Raw genomic sequence first — 15,037 nt, 5'->3', positions numbered from 1 at the left:
TAAATCATAAAAGCAAATGCTAAGGGATAAAAAAACATAAGGTCTACCTGGTATCTAAGCATTTTTTGAACAGAAAAAGTTAAAGTTCATGAAGCTGAGAATTTGTGCATATGTGTGAAAACCCAACAGTTATTTGAATTGCTCCAAATATGATCTCACCTAAACCAATTTAACCCCTTCTACAGAGGATGGAGGGACGGTTATTAGGTCCTGACTTTTCATATTTCATGACATCTACATTACAGTATCAGTATTGTACATGGCGAAGAATTAAACTACTAAGCATTCTGTACTCTGTGTTTCAGGTGCACATTTGAGGCTATGCAGAGAAACGAAAATACAGGCTATGTAGAGAAATGAAAATCCATTATATTTGTTGTTGGTTCCTCTTTCCTTCTCTTGAGAAGGCATCACAGTGGAACGTACATTTGCAGTGCACTTCTAACATACTCGTATCTTTTTCTGCCATTTTCTCCCATTTATTTTCACTTTGAATTAAAAAAATACACACTTTTTAACAGAATATTTAGGTAGCAAGCGTAGTTTTGAAAGAACTGGTTGTTTATATATGTTGCAGGACCATCTTCACGTAGCAGAAGGAGGATCATGTAAAACTGTTTAATCCTGGGGTTTTTTTCCCATTGAAGAGGTGGTGTCCAGGTGATGGCCTGAACGGCGATGGGGAACAGCATCCAGCTGAAAGTCCATCTCCGATATCTCTTTTACAGCTGGCTGCCACTTGTGTTGCATTTCTTAAATTTGAACTGATAAATCTTAACAAAAAATCATTAAAAAATTAACAGAGCATGACCTAATAGACAGTGTATGTTCTAGAGATGGCTCAAGGATGGCAAGTTTCAAGTTATCCAGTTAAAGATAACATGCATATTTCTTATTTCCACCTCTTCATTTACAGGTTTCCTACATGTGAGAGGTCTTTGAACTGTGGTACAGTAAATTCCCCATAGATAAGGGAGATGGGGGATAATGCTGCTTCCAGACCTGAGCTGGTTCTTGCTTGGTGTTTCATGAGTGCCTGAACTGTTCTTCCTACACACATTCTTAGACGCAGCCTGCCCCACACCCTCTGCGTGCTACGTAACAGGTTATTCTATAATTTACGTATTTCTTGACAATATAATCTGCTCCACAGAAGCTTGAGAAACCCTGCCAGTTGCATATAATTTTACTCTTGATCTTCAATGTCAAATCAGTGATGTGATTGTTAGCTTCTGAAGCCTTTTATCGCTTGTTAATTATATATGCTAATCTGGCACTAACAACCCCAATATTGCTGCAGCAATATCTGCTACTTCCAAAGCTACAGTATTTTAATCTTCTTTAAAATTTCTTTAGACTTCCTTTGCTGCTTTTCTGAATTATTATTTTGGGCACTCCTCCTGCAAGCATGGAATTCCAGTAAAATGATCACATATTTCTCATTTGTCTCTTTTGTTATGAACAGCCTAATAGTGGAAGAATTAGTAGCAGTCAGTGCAGAGTTGAGTCATATCTAATAGCACATGTCATACGGAAGCGTAAGTGCCTGACACCCCCCTGAGCACATTGGGAATTAGAGGAGGAGAATGGTATCAAATCCAGGGTTTGGCAAAAGTGTATAAACACATGCCTTGAATGCTTGCCAAATTATAGCTGTAGCCCATAAGCGAATATTCAGTGTCAGCATTTCAACTGGAAATCGCGTATGTTGGAAACAGGAACGTCTTTATTTAGTATTAAGGTTTTACTTTAAATCTGACAGTTTGGCTGTTTGACCGGCTGTTTAAAGTGAAGCTATGGGTAGATTTTGAACCATCAAGTATTAGATGGTCAGCAAGGCAAACACAAAATACATCTTATGCTTGTCTGTTTAAGATGGGTTTATTCTGCAGCATTGCTACTTGGAATTAATCTGCCAGGACAAGCAGGGTGTGACGCTTTGAAGACTTTTTTTTTTTTTTTCTCCTTCAGAAAGGTGGATTAAATGACTAAGCTGTATCAGTAAATACGCGGTTGTTTGATCAGAGTGGAAGGAAGGGGGTCTTTGTAGAATCCCTGCTGTATGGGTAATGTTGCAAGACTGAGGTTGCTTTTTTAAATCCGCATTTAATTAGAGAGAGTAGCATTAATGAAAATAGCCTCTGACAGTAGCAGGATTCTCCTGAAATGGATGAAGGTTTGGAGGACTCTTGTAACACAGCAAGCAACTACTGCATTTCTTGGCACCCCTCTCTTGGCTCTCACAACAAATGTCCCATTAAATTTTATTGTATTTGAATGATTTACAGTACCACTGAGATCCTTCGGAGTCTTTCTTTTATGACATGGACAAACTGGGAAGGTTTTTTCAGAGAAACTCGCTATGGTCAGTCTAATTCAAAGCCACATCACTAGGCATTTCAAGTATTCCAATAGTCTCATAGTCCCAGTGTCAGATGTGGCCAATAGATCAAACGCAATGGATGAGAAAGCAGTTTCTTGCCAGCCAGCATGCAGAGCTGAATTCTGACCCTCTGCATGGCATAGGTGGCATGATTCAGACTAAAACCCGCCTGGAATTTTTCATTAAGTTCATGACCCAGGATTTCGCACTTAATGCTGAAGTTCAGCCACCTTCCTGTGGATTTGTAGAACCTAATTCAGTACAACTGTGGGAAGGGGTTTCTGTATCCGTGTAACACCGTTGTGGGCCGGTACGATGCCATGTTTTGCAGGTCCCGTAGCTGACCGTCTGGCAAGGACAGTGGTATGTCTGTGGGGCTTAATGTGCACATAAGACATTAGGAAGTGTTGTTTGCTCTTAGGAAGATATTTCATATGAGGTGGGCACGGTGGAAAAGATGTTCATAGTTATGGGGTCCTTTTAATTTGCTGGGAGTGGAAGAAATGTACCTCTTTCTCCCGTTGCATATATATGTTGTTTGTCTCCCATTTATATGTTCATCTCCCATATATATGTTGTTTGTCTCCCATTGCATATATATGCTGTTTGTCTATATTTTGTTTGTCTTCCTGTGGTAGAATGACCTGTTTTGTGGAACTGCTGCATCATGTAATCTAGAAACTTTGACAGTAAAAACACAAGCTTCTTTCTAAGGAGACCAAATAGTATCTCCTACCACTAGCTAGGAGTTAGCTCCCCTAGCATTAATAAACTCTTCGTAGTTTTTCATGTTCCACACAGTTCGAATAGTGTAAACTGTATCACTGTTACTACAGTACCTTGGTACCAAAGCGATGGGTGCATTTATATAGGCTTGAGATCCAGCCTCTGCAGTATCTGCAAACGGTGAAATTCTGCACTGAGCTCTTCCTCCGGGCAGCCCTGGCGCTGCCTTTTGGCCCTGACTGTGCTGCACCGGTTGGCACAGCTCTTGACAGGGCGGTGGCAAGTAAGTGCTTGTTAATTTATTCTTGCAGAATTCTGGAAACGGGAGGGTGTGGATGCTTCTGGGAGCTGGGCTACATGATGAAATGCTAGCATCATCCCGCTTTGCTCCACCACCTCTGGCTCCCAGCTCCGAGCCTGTTTCAGCACCAGGGGCTTCCCGGAATTGAAAGCCAGCGGGGAGACGGAGCTCTGACACATTCAGGGTGTCTGCGGCCATTTGTTGGAGACATCCAGAGTTCACGTTCTCAGTTAGGGTGTGGGTCTGGAGATGATCCCTCCTCTTAAACTTGAGTGGTAGGGCAGCCTTTGCCTTCTCCTTTCACCCGCCGTTTGTGGATGTGCCCATCCCCTGATTCCTCCGCATTGCCGTTTTGGGAGGAAAAATAAAAAGGAAACTGTAAACTGTTGCCAGGTATGTTTATTATTATAAGTTGATTTTAATGTAGACACATTTGCTCTGGGGCCAAGTGCTTCTTTCCAACAGCCTCTTGTGCCACTAAGCGCTTCCCTTCTACAGACGGATTGCCCTGGCTGTTGCGTTTCTCCAGGGACTTGTCCTTGAAGAAATACCTGCTTTCCTTCTGCTTTTTCTCTTTACCACCTTGCAGGGCACAACTCTTCACTAAATATCTATCAAGTTGAAATTTCCCTAACCGTTTTCTGTGTATGTCCTCGTAGGTATGTCTCATGTTAGATTGTGCTATTAGAAATAGACACCTGAGACTACTGGAAGACACCGTGGCATCACAGCCACCCGAACATAAAGTGGTTTTTTTGCCCTTAGTGAATAGCTAAGGCATTGATGTCCTCATGATTTAAACCACTGTAGTCAGTATAGCGTAACTCCTTGTTTGTACTATATGGAGTAACTCTTCATTTTTGACGTGTCTAACCTCTTGTGGGCTTAGGCAGCGGTTCTCTTCAAAGCATGCGGACCATTTTGTGTCTGTGCCATGTGCTGCTGTCATCCCTGTGGTTTGTTTCTTGGCGGCCACGGGCTCAGCTTGGCTTGTCTCTGTTTGAAACCGTCTTGGTTGCACCATCTTTGGTAGAAGAGAAAACTGCTCGTCCATCATCTGCACTTTATGAAGAGCGAAAGGAGCAGCCTTTGCTGTAGGACGGGGCAATGGAAAGGAGCTGAGAACTGTTCTGTAAGTAACTGTGAGGAGAAAATCAACATCATCCAGTGGCAGATGGTAAATGGAAGCATCATCTTACAATTGTAAGGGCTAACCGCTTTGGAAATGTGTGAGTTACAAGCAGGAATCATTGCATGATTCATCCGCTGCGTGTGGACGATGTTACAGTCCCCGTTTTCCTGGCGGGGAAGCTGAGGTGGAGGATTTCCCTTCATTCTTCCCCTTTCTTTCCACAAGTTCCCTACCCCACTACGCATTTTCATTCTGGTCCTGTAATACCACAAGTAGGAATCCATGGGTAACTTGCAGCAAGTTAATTGAGTTTACTCCTTTGAAGCAAGCTACTTACACACATTTATCCTTGTTATAGAGATGTATAATGAATTATATAGGAAACGCTACAGGTCAGGACCAAGGAAACCTATAGAAGATGAAATAAAGGCCAAAAGTGACATTGTGCAAGGCCTCCAAGGTATGTAACCTCACACGCAGCACGAATGCAGCTGTGCCCGTACCTCAAGAATTCCTACACCCATTTGAGAAACGTTTCACCTGAAAAGCTGCTAAAGGTCTTGGGTTGAGCAAACTCCCATCTCCCCATCAGCAAGTTACATACGGTGCTGGAATTGGATCCTTTTTTCCCGTGTGAATGAGGACGAGCGTGCAGAGCTGTGGATCGGCTGCTTGTTTGCTTTTTTTCCCAAACAGAGCCTCCCTGAGCACTGTCTTTACTCCATCTCTGATCCATGGCCACGTTCCATTACCCTGAGAAAGCTGCAGCCCTGCCTTTTTCTATAGGATACTTGCCAAGAGTGTTGCATCATAAATGCCAAGCCCCGGGTTACCTGTATTAGGGCTCCATTCACCTACTGTTTGCTTTGGGCAGAACCGCACGCCCGCAGAGCAGCTTTACTACATCCTGCCTTTCCTTTGTAGACACAGGGAGCTGTTGTCACATATAGCGTGTTCGTCAGGGGCTTGTTCTATGTGGGGATTGTCATGATCCCTTTCTAAGTTAGCTTTGAAGAGATGTGTTCCTATTGTTATCTAGAAATCATGTTTGGGAGGGATCTTGGAACTTGAGTTCAAAGGGATATGTCCATAAAATGTGAGTTGTGGGGGGAGCAAGGTTCTGGGTGCTGTGTTGGATTAGTCAGTTTATCCTTGGTTCCTATCAGTAATGGGGAAATTACCTGACTGCGGGTGAGTGCCAGCAGAGCAGGTTAAGCGGCATGCCTGAAGCCAGCTGGGACTACTGGGACAGAGTACATAATTGAAGCTGGACCCGCTGTTGTCTTTACAAAGCCAAACTTCTCTTTGGAAGCCTCTGGATTCCCCTGTTAGGGGTGGCTTGAGTATCTTGAAATGAAGCTCACCCTCAGCTAGGCTGAGCAGTCACCAGAAGAGATGAAGGCTTGCGAGCGTGCTCTCTCTACAGCACTCAAAACCCAGTGTCTTCCCTACTTCTGCCAGAGGTACTAAGTAAATAAGTAAAAGTACCCCCTCTTACATCTGCAATCACTGCAGCTTTCTAGCTCCTATTATCCCAATTATGTAAAGCCTTTGGAGAGGGGCTGCTGGATCAGACAGACTGTGTCGCGTCAGGTCGTGCTGAAATCCTTATTCCTAGAATGATTCCCGAGAACGGCCCCGATGGGTCACGCTGAAGGTCTGCCTCGCTGCATAGCTGGCGTCTGCCAATGGCCGGCGGCTGTAGCCTGAGGAAGGGTGCTGCAGAAATTAGGGCAGCGCCGTCTGATCTTTCCCTGCGTTGTATCATTGCCCTGATTTATAGTAAAGCCGTGGCTGTGCAGCTTTCCCCCGTTCTTTGTGTGGAGCAGTTCATCCGAGGTGAACGGAGCAGTGCCAGGAGGAGTCCCGCAGCCCCTGTTTCGCAGGGTAGCATCTCGGATCAAAGGAATAAAACCTTCTGCTTTAAGAAGCCCTCACCCTCTGGTCTCCTGAGAAGTTGAGCAGCCACTGGAACTCATCTCGGAGTTTTACTGAAAAAGTACTGTGTGTCTTTTCGTTTCGGTGTCTGTAGGATTCTTTCTGGTGGGTGAGACTGGGTTTTTTTTAGCCCTTCCTGTGTTGAAAGCGTTCAAGTGTAGTAACTCCACCACACTCCTTTAGGAAAGACAAATATTATTACATGGTGGGAAAAGCAAAGCAGGGAGATTGTGACTTGAAAGGCTCTGAATCACGACTGGCATGGAAGAAGCTCTCAGCCCTGTGCGCAGTCTCTGGCCCTAAGTGTTTTCTTATTTTTACAGAGCCTGTTTAGCTGGCACCGATGTTTTTAAGGGCTGAATACCGACGCTTCCGTTGCTTTTCAGTTTTGGACTGTGTAGAAAGCTTTTGCCTTTTATGTACACCACTGCCGTCCCACAGTCCGTCCAGCAGGCTCCATACAGAACCAGAAAATGAAAAACGGCCCCGAGTAAGTCAGTATTTAACGTGGAGGCTGAAGCAGCTATTGTCAAAGAAACAGAATGCCTAAATGGGGAAGGGAATGTCACTGTCGCACCTCTGAGGGCTGTCTTCACTAACGGGAAAAGTGTGCTTTTAGATGCGTTAGCTCATCCTTTAAATATCCCTCTGTAAATAAGGAGAGTTTTATTTTTAGCATAATCGCTGGTCGAAGTGAATCCTGGATCCTCGGTTCCCTCCCCGTCCTCCCCATTAGGATTCACCAGAGGTGTTTTTAGTAGACGAATTGTGATCTGTGTTACTGATATTTCACTGTGTTTTCTTCTCTCCCCCTCAGCACCCCATGTAGCACAGACATACTGTAAGCTGACCTTGCTAACCTTTATTTTCTCCTCCCCTGTATATCTGGACAGTGTCTCTTTTAGCTTACTGGTTGGAGCAGATATATCACAATCTTGCTGCACAGTGACAAAACTGTGACCCTGCAAACCGGCGATAGCGCTGGCCTGCTGCTTGATGCCTTCTAATCAGATAGACTTTATCTCCCCTGAACAGCGCGGGGTGGAGGGACAGGGGGTTGAATTTGGGGGAGGTGGCGTGGGGTTCCTCGCCGCTGGCGTCCGGCTGCGTGCCGAAGCAGGTCAGCCAAAGCCCAGCTCGTGCCGTCCTGTGACCTGTGCGAGAGCCCGCAGGGCCGTCCTTCCCAATGAAGACAGCTCTGGGTTCTTTCGCTCTCACCCACTCCGAATGCCCAGACACATCCCCAGTGCCAAAGGGCATTGAAAGATACGGTACAGAAAAAAGTGAATCTGAAATTCCTTATTTACTTCTGGCTTTCATTCTTGTAGGATATATTGGTGTCATGGTTTAGCCCCAGCTGGCAACTCAGCCCCACACAGCCGCCTGCTCACTCCCCCCCCCGGTGGGATGGGGGAGAGGATCAGAAGAGTAAAAGTGAGAAAACTCGTGGGTTGAGATAAAGACAGTTTAATAGGTAAAGCAAAAGCCGCACACGCAAGCAAAGCAAAACAAGGAATTCATTCACTGCTTCCCGTGGGCAGGCAGGTGTTCAGCCATCTCCAGGAAAGCAGGGCTCCATCACGCGTAACAGTGACTTGGGAAGACAAACGCCATCACTCCGAACGTCCCTCCCTTCCTTCTTCTTCCCCAGCTTTCTATGCTGAGCATGACGCCATATGGTATGGAATAGCTCTTTGGGCAGTTTGGATCAACTGTCCTGGCTGTGCCCCCTCCCAGCTTCTTCTGCACCTGGCAGAGCCTGGGAAGCTGAAAAGTCCTTGACTGGTGCAGCAACAACTAAAACATCTCTGTATTATCAACCCTGTTTTCAGCACAAATCCAAAACATAGCCCCATACCAGCCACTATAAAGGGAATTAACTCTATCCCAGCCAAAACCAGCACAATTGAATCATGTGCTTTTCTTTGCGAAGACTTCAAACTCTTTCATTTCTCCAGACTTTAAATAGTCTTGTATTGAGATGACACCAGATCCTAGGGGGTTGGGCGAGGGAGGGGGGAGAACCAACAATCCTGAAAGCAGGCATCATGTTCTGGGACGTGCAGTCTGCTGCAGCGCCGCTGGCTTTGCTCTTCCCTGCCTGAAGATCCCCTACAAGCAGCCTTTAGCTGAGCAATATATGGACAATTAAGTCCTCTCAGCCCGATGCATATCGCTGCTGTGCTGTGGCCGTAGCAGGCTCTTAGACCCCTGTGAATGAATGATGGAACTCGTATCCCTCCTTGCCTGCCCGTGCTCTGAGTCACTAGGAAGCCCTGTCACTCTCGGTGCTCGCTCGAGCAGGAACGCGAAGTCTGATTGTTGCTGTCGGACCCAGATACTGCTGTCCCTGAAGACCGAGCTCTCTGAAGCCAGCCCGTGGGTACGTCTGAGCCCGTCCATGCCCATATGTTCCAGGAAGGCTATTCCCAGCTCTGGCGTGGGCTCTGCGTGCGCTTCCCTGAACTCTTACCAATGCAGTTGCTTTCTCACGGGCAGGGCAGGATGCAGAGTGGCAGTGAGCCACTAAGACCCTTTTAAATGCCCAAATACTCCGTCCTCCTTCCATGGTTTTATTTCTCAGTTTGCAGTTTGTTGTGCCCTTGCTGGGAGGCAGGGTGTGAGGCTGCGGGAATGTGCCTTTGCTCCGAGCTGATGAGCTGCGAGCAGCTCTGGTGCGTGGTCCTGCCGCAAGCCGGAGAGCAAAGGCAGGCACTGCTGATCCTGTGCAACCATCTCATCTCGGAGGTGAGGTGGGGAATACCTGGTGTGCTGGTGCCTGCGTCCTTCGCGTGCACGTGTGCGCTCAGGCTACGCTGAGCTGGGTACCGGTCTGTAGCTGGGAGGTAATGTTGCTTCGGAGTAGGGGCGCGTTGTGGTTTTCCCTGTGATGCTCAGCATGTGTTGACGGTCTTAAGGCAGTGGGTGCTCTTGCTGGGCAGTAACCAAGCCACCCGACTATTGGTATTTCTGCCTCCCACCTTTATCCATCGCCTTCCCCCTGTTCTGAAGCACCTTGTGCGGCTCAGTCCCGTGAGGACGGGCTTATGGCCGGAGACTCCAGCAGCAATCTCCTGGAGAGATTGGTGACCTGACGAAGGTGCTGCTGAGCCCCCTCGTGTCTCTGGGGGTTTGATTAAGGCTGAAATATCTACATCAAATGCTCTGGGCTTTGAACTGCGAGTGCAGATATAGCCCGTAACCTCAGGGAGAGGGTGGTCTGCGTCCGAGCTGAATATTTGGGGGAGCAGCTGTTTGGCTCTGGTCGAGGCAGTGGGGTCCTGTGAAAATGAGCTGCAGGATGTGGGAAAGAGCCTTTGCTACGAGGGCAGAGGCCAGCCTGGAAAGGATCCCGCAGGGAAAAGCCTCCTGCCCAAGAAGAAGGGTTGAGATCCGCTCCTCCCCGAGCTGCTCCGGTGACCGGTCGGCTCCGGGGACTGGTGACAAGCTGGTGTGGAGGCAGTGGGGGGTGGCTCGGTGTAAGGGAGGCGAGGAGGGGGGGGGCACCCAGCACGTGGGGCACTGTCATTCTCTGCGTGACATTTGCCTGTCTCTATAACGAGCAACAGGCCCTGGGGAGCGGGGAGCGAGCAGGCTTACGAAACGTTGCTTACAAAAATAGCAAGCAATTTGGAAGAGCAGTAAAGGTTTTAGCCATTATTTTCTCTGAAGCAGGTGAAACTCGGCCAGTCAGCAGCTTCGTGGCTTTAGACGAGCTCTAGTTCACGCTGTCCCTCGCCTGGTGGGAGTGCCAGGCCGAAGAGCGGCAGGAGCAGGCGATACAGAGCAGGGTGATGGGGGAACAAGGCAAAAAGAGTAGGAAATTAGGCTTCATTAGTTGCATTAACCACAGAGCAACTTGTAGGTTGGTGGGAGCTTCTGGGCGAGCAAAATGCTGCCTGAGGAAGGCAGCGCAATCAAGTACAAGAGCAGCCACAGCAAAATGTGAGCCGTCGCGCTGGCCTGCTCTGCGCGGCCCTCTCTTCCGTCGCTGCGGTGCGCGGCTCTGGTGAGCATCTCTGGAAGCCTGCACGACCGTCCCTGGCGCCGCTGGTCGAGCGGGTCAAACAGAGGATGAGGGTTTCCTTAGATCCGGCTCCTCTTCCCCTCTGTGCCGCTGACCTGCAGGCGTTGTTTGCCTCATAGCTTGCCAAACGGCTCGGGACAGGGACGTCTCTTCCTTTATGTTTATGCAGTGGGCAGCGTGGTGTGGCCTCGATAGCATTTTAGGTGCTGCCGTTACACAAATAACCATAAATCAGCTCTGGAAGTTTGTCCTGACATTTCTATGGTGTTTTCACATACCAGCAGCATTAAATTGGATCGACTTAACAGGGTTTGCAGCCAAGAACTTTGATGCTAATGATTGCAGTAACCGCTTTTATTTTATATGCTCTCAGAAGCGTACTCTCCGATGCAGCAGGGCAGTTCCTTGTCCCAAGGAGCGTATGCGCTGTGCAAACCACCCGTTGCCAAAACGAAAGACAGAACAGAGAAATGCATGGCTGCAGAGCCTTGCTTTTGAAAAGTTTCTGTTTTGGAAAGAGACTCTTCTGCGTTTGCTTAAGTTTTAGCAAAAAGCAAATGCTCGTTTGTCATAATTTGTTCTGCGTTTTCAGTGTTTCACTGAAAACTGATGTGTCTCCTCTCGTCCCTTTCCCGTAGTGCTCCTCACAGCAGTGAACTGTTACAGCGTGAAAGCTGCTACTCGTGTTCAGGATGCCTTTGCTGCGGCAAAACTGCTGGCGCTGGCTCTGATCATCGTTCTTGGCTTCGTGCAGCTTGCAAAGGGTGAGTATGTTTCCTCTGTCTTTTGACGGTGGCGTGCAGATAGAGCAGAATCTGGGAATTAGGGACAACACCCAGGAGTCCTAACCCAAGCATTTCAGAGCTAACAGAAATGCTTTACAAGCACCTTTTGTTCTCTCGTATGTTTGAGTGGTATTTCCAGCTCATGCTTTGCAAAGGGCTGAGTGCTTTTGTGCATTTTATTTGTGAGATTTCGTATTTACCTTGCTGAAGTTATGCTGGATTTCATGCTGCTGGAACCCAGCATATACCACCCAAGGTCTTTTCCATTTAATTCAGTCACTCTGCAGCCTCTCTCTTTGAGATTGCAGAGCTGCCAAGTCTACACGGATTGAAAATTTTGGTGCTGTGGCTCTCAAAAGTCTTTTCTGTAACTGGTGGCTGGTTATGGCCATTTGCTAGTAGAGAAGTATCTGCGTGTGCAAACCAACCCCCAGGAATGTTCATTCTTTCACAAGCTGCCCCTGTACCTTTCCCTTCTGCCTGCTTCAGGTGTGGAACAGCTTGATCGAGTCCGTGGGGTCACATAGGGACGCCTGGGTCAGGCAAGGCTCCAGAAGCCGCATGATGAACAGTGATATTAGGGCTCTCGGCTGACACCAGCATGCATGTCTGGCAACTAGCATCTAAAAACAAAGATAAAAATGGGAAGATAAGGCAACTTTCCTGGTGTTTTTGCTTGTTTTCTTCATGCACGCTTAAAATCCTCTCAAACTTAGGGAGATATTTTTTCCCAAACCCATCTGATTAACTAACCCCCACAGATGAGCTTTACTGTGTGCTTTTTTGTGTGAATTTGGTGAAAATAAACTTTTCTTAGGGAACAGTACACGCCCTATTTGTTAAATGTGCATAAAAGTCTATAGATAGTCCCGCCTGTCTCTGTACCGGCAAGCGTGTGGTGTGTGTATGTTTGTGTGTGCACGTGGGGCTTTGTAATTCCTGTCTCTGCTATGGGAGCCAGTGCTGTCTTCGCAGAATTTCTTGCTCTGTCAGAGGTTTTATTTTCTTCCAGCTCAGTCCCTACGCTCAACAGGAACATTGTTTGAGGCTTATCACAAAATATACCTCCTTCCTCTTCATAACTCCCCAGGCTTGCTTTGCGGAACTTTTTTTTTCTCTCTTAGAAGGAAAAGGATAAGTAAACAGAAATCTCTGTTAGTTCTTTAACATTTTACCAATAAAAGTTGTTTACAGTCTTTACAGTTGTTTTCTGCTTGCAGGTACTAATCTTAATTTGCTTCTTCAGAATCACCTTCCCTCCTTCTGCGCTGTTCTTTTGTCCTTTTGTTGAGGGTGACTCACTTTCTGCCCTGGTTCCTCAGGTATAAATACATGATATTTCCATTGACTTATATCTGCAACCAATAAGAGATTACAGTCTTGTGTACAAAAACCCCATCCTTGTGCTAAACCACAACAATACTCGTCTGTCTCAGAAGCTTTTTACCTCCTATGAAGCCTATTAGAGTTTCGAGTTCCAGTAGGTCTGGAGAGGTACAGCTATGACTTGTGTGCATCTCGCAGGACAGCTCATTTCATGTGACGTTTAGTTTCCCTGCTAAACCACCTGGCCGCCTCAGACAGGGTGGAAGGTAACAAGATCTTAGATGATAACTAAGCAATAGTTAGGTGATAACATCTGAAGGCAAAGATCTTTTCTTCCTGTGTGTGCACACAGCACTCGACGTAAAGCAAACTGGATCGGAGTGGGAACTTGGGGTCTACAGAGGATGCTCCTCACAGAGCCCATGTTACACCTTGTCCGCAGTGGCACGCCACTGCTGATCTGAATTCCTATTTTACAACACACTGCCTGGGATTCTGCCTGTGGTCTAACATGGATTTTACTAATCTCCTTAGGGAGGTTGCAGGCTCTCTGGTAAGTCCTTAAGAATGTGCCAGCTCCTTTCATGTGCCCTTCCTTAGCTTCCACGTACGCTTTGCAACTTTCTCAATTTTTCTTTAAATCACTCCAGGTAACTTGATGCTTTTACGTAGCAGGGATACATCAAGAGATTGTCCTTTTTTTCTTCTTTTTTCTTCAAGGAAAGCATACTAGCATCACTTAAAGCATACTGAAAATGGGAAAGTGCTGCACTGTTCTCCATCTTCGTTGGGACAAGAAATGATGGGTGCAAGCTGTGAGGCAAGGGAAATTTAAATTAGCCATTAGAAAAACACTTAACTGTAATGCAGAGCTCGAGTAGATTGTGCGGGGAGGCTGTCTCACTGGAGGTTTAGGAGAACGGGTTAATAAACGCCTCTCGGGAACGGGTGAAGTGAGTCAAACCTGCCTTGGAGCAGCGGGACAAAGCCGGTGCACGTGGAAGCCTCCGTGTCCCTGCTCTCTGAGGCTGCGCCGTGCGTGAGCGGTACAGTACAGAGCTGCTGGATCTTCTCCAGGCAAAATACTACGGACCCAGTCTTTTAAAGTGCTGACGCTTTTAAATGGGTAACTTTTTTCTGAAAGCCTGTTTAACCTGAGTAGGTGGGTGATCCCGGGTCCCATAGATAGCCACAGCGCCATGCCTTTACTGCTCCTCTGTGTGCCCTTGCTTTCTTTTATACCAGTTCCAACGCTCTTTGGACAAAGAGGACTCTTAACCACCAGCTCAGTAAATTCAGTCCCAAGCCAGCAGCTATTATTGGGGTGAAATACACGCCAAGTTGATGTGTCTAGGGCTGCAGTTCAGCGGTGTGTGTTCCCGTGACGTTCCGGGTAGTGCCTGAGCAGCGCTGATTAACTTGCTTTAATGGTTACTGTCACATTGCTGCGTTATGATTACAGTATCCATAGAGAAGAGGAGCAATACCACGGTTTCTTGCTTAAACGTGGAAACTTGTGAGACTTCACAGAAGTATGTCTTTCTCTGTATTGACCTCCCGCCTTCAGCATTTGGCTTTTTTTTCTTTTTATCCTTTCATTGGATATTTTCATTATTTTCAGAAAAGCAGTAACATCTCAAAACAAAGAAATATGTGGCAATATTACCACACAGAAAATAGCGTTTCCTTGTGATCTTTCTGTGGACAGCTGTTTTGCATCACTTCTTTCATGCAACTTCAAAAGAAGGGTAGAAGTTGGTTTCCTACTTAGACAGCCTTTCAACTACTTGAAAGTTGACTCAGTAGAGCTGACCCACTTGGGATGCAATTATTTCACTAATACAAAAGTTACATTTTTAAAGGCCTTTGTGGGGCTACAGTTGTGTTGCTTTAAAAGTTCAGTGTCCTGGACTTGGTATATTGGTGTGTAAAACTTTATATATGTACCCCCAACTGTACAGCCCACCCGTCTGTAGCACTTAAATAGTATAAATAACTTAGAGCATAGACAGGATCAGGATGTTTTCAGTCCAGTGTTATAAAAACTAGGCTTATTTTTGGTTCTACTCTTTTACCAGCTCCCACAAATGGCCTTCTCTCCAGCCACCTCTGGGTATTTTTTGGCCATATTCTTGACCTGGTGGGTGGGATGCCTGGGACTAGGTCGTGCAGCCGGTTTGGACAGCGGCTGTGCAGTTTTAAGGGATGTTTTCTGCACTGGGTGCACCACAGATGTCTGTGGTTAGGTCTGCAGCTGTGCTCTTCATACCCGATCACCCTGCAGCTCACAGTGCCTTAAAAACTAACCTAGGCGTGAAATGGTAAAAAAAATGTGCTAATCTTTAAGGACACGCTCATGCTTTCTACATGTGAGGAAATTCAGCACAGGTTTTGATGTCCAAAAAATTCCAACAAAACA

The 15,037-nt window shown here is 46.7% G+C and overlaps 1 protein-coding gene across 1 annotated transcript in view; it reads left to right on the top strand.

The window, feature by feature from the left end:
• SLC7A5 (solute carrier family 7 member 5) overlaps nucleotides 1–15,037 on the top strand; it is a 36,785-nt gene that overhangs the window by 3,830 nt on the left and 17,918 nt on the right. Inside the window, exon 2 of the mRNA XM_075510987.1 lies at nucleotides 11,146–11,271. Within this exon, the coding sequence (XP_075367102.1) occupies nucleotides 11,146–11,271 (126 nt within the window). The remainder of the gene's footprint in view (nucleotides 1–11,145; nucleotides 11,272–15,037) is intronic.

The sequence above is a fragment of the Mycteria americana genome, chromosome 8, assembly GCF_035582795.1.
Source record: "Mycteria americana isolate JAX WOST 10 ecotype Jacksonville Zoo and Gardens chromosome 8, USCA_MyAme_1.0, whole genome shotgun sequence".
In the NCBI taxonomy this organism is placed as follows: Eukaryota; Metazoa; Chordata; class Aves; order Ciconiiformes; family Ciconiidae; genus Mycteria; species Mycteria americana.
This window is presented reverse-complemented; position numbering and strand designations above follow the sequence as displayed.